This window comes from Xyrauchen texanus, chromosome 11 (genome assembly GCF_025860055.1).
Source record: "Xyrauchen texanus isolate HMW12.3.18 chromosome 11, RBS_HiC_50CHRs, whole genome shotgun sequence".
NCBI lineage: Eukaryota > Metazoa > Chordata > Actinopteri > Cypriniformes > Catostomidae > Xyrauchen > Xyrauchen texanus.
In genome coordinates this window covers 5,504,723-5,511,803 of record NC_068286.1, presented here as the reverse complement: position 1 = coordinate 5,511,803, position 7,081 = coordinate 5,504,723, and the positions used below count along the sequence as shown (strand labels likewise).

Genomic DNA, 7,081 nt, shown 5'->3' with positions numbered 1-7,081 from the left:
CTTCCTAGAGCTGGACACCCGGCCAAACTGAGCAATCGGGGGAGAAGGGCCTTTGATAAGAGAGGTGAACAAGTACCCAATGGTCACTCTGTCACTCCAGAGATCATGTGTGGAGATGGGAGAAACTTCCAGAAGGACGACCATTACTGCAACACTCCACCGATCTGGACTTTATGGCAGAGTGGCCAGACGGGACGCCTCTCCTCAGTGCAAGACGCATGAAAGCATCTAAAGGACTCTCAGACTGTGAGAAACAAGATTCTCTGGTCTGATGAAATGAAGATTGAACTGTTTGGCCTCAATTCCAAGTTGCATGTCTGGAGGAAATCAGGCACCGCTCATCACCTGTGCAGTACCATCCCAACGGTGAAGCATGGTGCTGGCAGCATCATGCTGTGGAGGTGTTTTTCAGCAGCAGGGACTGGGGACTGGTCAGGGATGAAGGAAAGCTGAACATAGCAAAATACAGAGATATCATTATTGAAAACCTGGTCCAGAGTGCTCAGGACCTCAGACTGGGCCGAAGGTTCACTTTCCAATGGGACAATGACCCTAAGCACACAGCCAAGACAATGCAAGAGTGACTACGGGACAACTCTGTGAATGTCCTTGAGTGGCCCGGACTTGAACCCAATCAAACATCTCTGGAGAGATCTGAAAATGGCTGTCCACCGACGGTCCCCATCCAACCTGACAGAGCTTGAGAGGATCTGAAGAGAAGAATGGCAGAAAATCCCCAAATCCAGGTGTGCAAAGCTTGTCGTATCATACCCAAAAAGACTTGAGGCTGTAATCGCAGCCAAAGGTGCTTCAACCAAGTACTGAGTTAAGGGTCTGAATACTTATGTCAATGTGATATTCCAGTTTTTTCTTTTTAATACATTTTCAAAGTTATCAAAAGTCTGTTTTTGCTTTCTCATTATGGGGTATCAAGTGTAGAATGATGTGATTAAAAAATATAAGGCTGAAACAACAAAATGTGAAAAAATGTAGGGGTCTGAAAACTATGAATGCACTGTATGTGTTTATATATATAGTTAGTAAAACATGTTATGCAACACTCTGCACAATATTCAACTACATGTTACAACATGACCTTATTACGTTTAGCAAGTGCCGTTACGTTATCATAGGCAATGTGCTTTTTCAAACAGAACCATTCAGTTAATACTATTTATTTGCTAAACTTAGAAAACTATACAATATGTGATATGAAAGTGTGTGTTTACTATTTGTGTTGCTGCCCTTTGTGTCTAATGTGAAGACAGAGGTCAGTCCAGTCTCTGGGACTGTTGTGAGGGATTGCGGGGGATTTTGGGAGCTGGATTTGAGTTTCTCTTTAGGGCAATTGGTGGGCAGACAGGTGTGCTGATTTAAACACACTGGCCCAACAGGTAAACACAACTACTGGCCAAAACCAACCAGTTGATCTTACCCCACAGATCTCTACAGAAGAGAGAGAGAGAGAGTGAGAGAGAGAGACATTGGAGAAGAATGCACCTGAGAAATTTGCATTTTGTCAATAAAACGACACCATTCGTGACATGACAGAAGGGCCATAACAACTAATAATTCTTAAACTTATGCATTTGGTTCCCCCAAATCTTGAATATTTGGTTACATCCTTGCATTCTGGCATGATGTGATGAATGTTAGCAACAACAGGATGAAAATAGAGGCTACCATGGTAACCACTCCTTGTGAGCTCTTCGTGTCTCCTCTGGTGTCTTGGTCTCCTTCTTGGTCCATCCGAGCCTGTTTGAGATTCGGTGAACGTGGGTGTCTACACCTACACAAAATCATTCTTGTAATGACTTACGGTCAAGTATAGAAATACAGTATTTTGGACTAGAGAAGGAAAGTTGAATTGGTTTGACAAAGCCCTGCCTGTAAGTTTAAAGCAGTTTGTATATTAGTTTGAAGTTTGTAGGTTATATAAGCCTTGTGTAGTTTGAACTTGGGCATTTGAAAAAAGATTGGAAGTTTAAAGGGATGCAGGCCTTGTTAATGGTTGTTAAGGGTTTCTGAGTGGTTGGTAAGCAGTTGTTAGTGTGTTCAGGCTAGTTGTTAGGGCATTGTTAAGTGGTTACTAAGATGTTCTCTGTGGTTGCTATGGAGTTATATGTAGTTACTAGGGTTTTTGAGGTTAAATGGTCGTGAGGCAGTTGCTAGAGTCAGTGTTCTGGCTTGTTGCTAGGAATTTGCTATGTGATTCCTTGATTGTTCTGGCTGGTTGCTAGGCAGTTACTAGGGTGTTTTGGATCATAAGGCTAAGGCTTTACTTGGAGACCGATTTCAAGTTTGAAAGAATGTCAGCTTTGCTAAAGGTTGTTAAGGTGTTCTAAATGGTAGGTTGGCAGTTGCTTGGGTGTTTTGGCTGGTTGCTAAGGCTTTGCAAGATCTGGGTTGATCTGGCTGGTTGATATGCAGTTGCTATGGTGTTCTGGCTGGTTGCTAGGGCTTTGAAAGGTGGTTGCTATACAGTGTTCCGGCTGGTTGCAAAGCAGATGCTATGATGTTTTGACTGGTTGCTTGGCAGTTGCTAGGGTTTTTTGTCTGGTCACATGGCAGTTACTAGGGTTTTTTGGCTGGTTACTAGGGATTTGCTAGGCAGTTGCTAGGATGTTCTGGCTGGTTGCTAGGGTATTATGGATGGTTGCTAAGCAGATGCTAGGGTGTTTTTGCTGGTTGCTAGGCAGATGCTAGGATGTCCTGGCTGGTTGCTAGGGCTTTGCAAGGTGGTTGCTATAGGGTGTTCTGGCTGGTTGCAAAGCAGATGCTAGTGTTTTGTGTGGTTACTAGGCAGTTGCTAGGGTTTATTGGCTGCAAGGCAGTTGCTATGGTGTTTTGGTTGGTTGCTAGGGATTTGCTATGTGTTTGCTTGGGTGTACTGAATGGTTGCAAGGTAGATGTTATGGTCTTCTGACTGGATGCTAGGGATTTTGTAGGTGGTTGCAAGGGTGTTTTGGCTGGTTGCTAGGTTGTTGCTAGATGGTTAAGCGAGCTAGATTATAAATTATACTAAATTGACTGCCACCCTACCGATGCTTGACACATGATTCCAGGCAGGGTTGGGAGGGTTACTTTTGAAATGTATTCCACTACAGATTACATGCTGTAAAATGTAATTTGTAACGTATTTCGTTAGATTACTCAAGGTCAGTAATGTAATCTAAATACTTTGGATTACTTCTTCAGCACTGGTACATTTTTTCACTTGTTTTGACTATAAAAACTCAAAATACACATGTTAAAAATGCTTTCTCTGAAAAACCCAAATATCTTATGCAGTTTCTAAAACAAGATCAATCAAACTGATCTTGTTTTAAGGATATTTTTTTTTATTTTTTAAAGGAAAATAATACAAAAATTATTATCAAGAATAAGATATTTGCCCTAATATCACTCGGCGTCAGTTGCAGAAGATTATAATACTAGCTGTTGAGTTAGTGAAATATGGAGAGATCATTCTTAAAGCCAAACAACGCACTACATGAACCACTGACCTCTGCGCGTGCGCCAACATTAGCTGTCATTCCTTCACAAATCACAAATATAACCTCAATTTGACTAAATGCATCTCCTACGCACAACATCCCCAAGATCATGCTGTCGAAATCACGTAACAGATCGGTTTCACAGTGTTAAGCATTTGTAGTTTTTTTAGCGCAACATGTGCACGTAAGTGAACGCGCGTTCATTGCTTTTAAAACTACAATTCCCATAAGTGCCCTGCGGACAACAGGCAATTGACATATTTTTGTAGGAAGTGTACGCCAGTGTATTAAACATGATTTCCGGGGGGCAGTAAAGGGGGCTGGTGTGAGCTAGCTGGGGTTGTTTTGCAGGTTGAGACACAATGTCGCCTATAAATGTGTAAAACGGTTGCAATTTACTTTTAACTTTTAGCTCTACCGTCTTGATGATATCCTTTGCTAACGGTAAATAACTATGTCTGTTTGTTTGTTTCATTGGGCTGTTTATGAATGGATGCAGGCTTATTTATTTAATCTTGTTTACTTGTTCACGTCAGGTATTGACTTGCATCAGACTGTTTTTATTTTGCACGTTTATAGTAGCTCTTTTGAAGTGTTTTGATCTGTGACAGTCAATGTTTTCTCTCTCAAACGCATGCAATATATCTCTTGCGCTCGTCCATGGTGTGCAAAGACTGTCACGAGGTGTCACACATTTGTCTTTTTTTTTTGCATTGTTATTCTGCTCTGTTTTGACGCCTAAAAGGCTGTATATTAGTGACACGCATTATACATTTAATACAAGTGTGTTTCAGGACGTGTCGGTAAATTGGAGCAGGAGTTTATGGCTGAGGTTATGGAGCTCGCGCGTGCGCGTGAGCGATATTAAGGAGACTTCCAGGGGTCTACTGTGGTGGAAAGGACAACTTTCCACTGGAAACCCAATTTCTCAGATGTAGGAAGAGATTTATCGTCCGAAGTCTCTCACACTTCTCTCTTTCTGTCATTTAGGCTGTCTCTCACAGACGTGAAGATGAATAAACAGCCCAGTAAGGAGTCCTTAAAGGATAAAGTGAAGGGGATTTTGGGTCTCGGACCGACCCGACCGCACAGCAAACAGTCCGAGAGCAAACCGTCCGAGTTCATCATCACTCTAGACATCCTGAGGGTCAGATTTTATCCAACTGTCTATCTTCTTTCTGTGATGGATTAATGGCTTTATTTAAAGGGACAGTTCACCCAAAAATGAAAATTCTCTCATCATTTACTCACCCTCATGCCATCCCAGTTGTGTATGACTTTCTTTCTTCTGAACACAAACAAAGAGTTTTAGAAGAATATGTCGGCTTTGTAGGTCCATATAATGCAAGTGAATGGTGACCAGAACTTTGAAGCTCCAAAAATCACATAAAGGTAGCATAAAAGTAATCCATAGGACTCCAGTGGTTTAATCCATGTTTTCTGAAGTGATATATTAGGTGTGTGTGTGTGTGTGTGTGTGTGTGTGTGTGTGTGTGTGTGAAAAACTCATTAAAAAGTCATTTTTTTTGTATAAATTCTCATCCCTCCCCAGTAGGTGGCGATATGCGCAAAGAATGCAAATTGGCAAATACAAACGAAGAAGAAAGTGAAAGTGGATATTTATAGTAAAAAAAAATGACATAAATATTGTTTTGTTTCTCACCCACACGTATCATATCGCTTCTGTAGACATTAGTTTAACCACTAGAGTTGTTTGGATTACTTTTATCCTGCCCTTTATGTGATTTTTGGAGCTTAGAAATTTTGATCACCATTACATGTATTTACATTTACATTTATGCATTTGGCAGACGCTTTTATCCAAAGCGACTTACAGAGCCCTTATTACAGGGACAATCCCCCGGAGCAACCTGGAGTTAAGTGTCTTGCTCAAGGACACAATGGTGGTGGCTGTGGGGATTGAACCAGCGACCTTCTGATTACCAGATTACCAGTTATGTGCTTAGACCTCTACACCACCACCACCATTCACTTACATTGTACGGACCTTTTGGATGGCATGAGGGTGAATAAATGATAAGAGAATTGTCATTTTTGGGTGAACTATCACTTTAACCTCAGGTAAAAATGCATTGTTCACACAAAATTGAAAATTGTTCTTTGGACCCTGTCGTTCTGTTCTTCAGGAGCTCACTCCGGAGTGTGGACTACACCACCGCATCAGAGTCATCAACCATGTGTGTGACCTCGCCAAGTCCAAGAAGTTTGAAGAGGTGAGTGCGTGGAAAATAATCTGTCTGCTGAGTGCGTATGTGGAGGTACGCTTCCGTAATGTTGGTGTGTGTGTGTGTGTGTGTGTGTGTGTGTGTGTGTGTGTGTGTTGCAGCATGCGGTGGAGGCGTTATGGAAGGCCGTGGAAGATATGATGCAGCCCGATCAGCCTTCAGAAGCCCGTCATGCAGTACTGGTGCTGCTCAGAGCCATTATACAGGGACAGGTACTAGTGCTGAGAAACTAAATTTGATTTTTTTCACTGAAATATTACTAAAAAGACTCAATTGAATTAGATTCATATTTTAAAGCCATTTAATTTAGTTAACTGCATATCACTGCGCCTTTTGTGGTCCGTTCTGCATAACGCAGCAGCTCATTTTAGCTTATCGTGGCCCGTTTCGTGGTCGATCCACCTGCCCGGCTGGCCCCAAAGTGTGTCGGGCCACTGTGAAAATGCCCCATATACCAGATTACCAGTCCAGCCCTGACTGTAAAGGTGCTAATTGTAGCGTTACCAAGCTTTCGCGTGACTGAGCCGTTGAATTAGCCACGCCCCCTCATTACATAGATAAATTTGAGAGCAAAAGAGCAGCGTTGTTTGTTCCTGTGACTGTCAAATTTAACAATGGCACAGTAGTGCCCTCAACTGACCAACATTATGAATCATAGCATCAATGATCCGCTTCAAATGAAAATTAGCAAAATGATTGACAGGTGAAAAGTCTGTGGACACATTTTTGTTTGCTGTTTACAAAGTCTACAGCTGTCACAGAGACCAGTGAGCTATCTCAGGACACTTATTTCATTAATATCTTTAAGGAAATATGAACATTTTGTGCAGCACCTTTAATAACATTGAATGGACTTTAATAACATACGGGCATAAAGGCATATTTTTTTCTGTGTTATGAATGTTTAGTTCATCTCCTGCTGTATGTGTAGGGTGAGCAGTTAGGTCCTCTTAGAGCATACTTCTTCAACATCATTTTGGACTATCAGCCCAGTAACGAAGATCTCGCTGAGAGACTGGAGGTGTTCAAAGCCCTCACGGAGAACGGGAAAGACATCACTTACTTGGAGGAAGAGACCGGTATGTCAGTAACGCACATGCACGCTTTGCCCCATCCTACATTGTGTTGCATGCTATAATGGACCTGGTATGCAGACTGTGGTTTGTGTTTCCTCAGCTCGTTTTGTCCAGCTGTGGATGGACATCGGTTTGTCCTCAGATTTCCTGCATGTTCTTGTCAACCTGGTCAAATTCAACTCCTGCTACCTGGACGAGAATGTCTCCCTTATGGTCCAGTAAGCGCACATGCAAACTTTCACAAGCATTGAGCTTTTTAAAG

The 7,081-nt window shown here is 42.0% G+C and overlaps 1 protein-coding gene across 3 annotated transcripts in view; it reads left to right on the top strand.

Annotated features, from left to right (window-relative positions):
• The first annotated feature begins 3,780 nt into the window (after nt 1-3,780).
• tsc2 (TSC complex subunit 2) overlaps nt 3,781-7,081 on the top strand; it is a 41,756-nt gene continuing 38,455 nt past the window's right edge. For all 3 annotated transcript variants that reach the window (XM_052137795.1, XM_052137793.1, XM_052137792.1), the window contains exons 1-6: nt 3,781-3,941; nt 4,488-4,644; nt 5,645-5,731; nt 5,845-5,955; nt 6,675-6,822; nt 6,920-7,037. In XM_052137795.1, the coding sequence (XP_051993755.1) occupies nt 4,510-4,644; nt 5,645-5,731; nt 5,845-5,955; nt 6,675-6,822; nt 6,920-7,037 (599 nt within the window). In that variant the 5' untranslated portion in view covers nt 3,781-3,941; nt 4,488-4,509. The remainder of the gene's footprint in view (nt 3,942-4,487; nt 4,645-5,644; nt 5,732-5,844; nt 5,956-6,674; nt 6,823-6,919; nt 7,038-7,081) is intronic.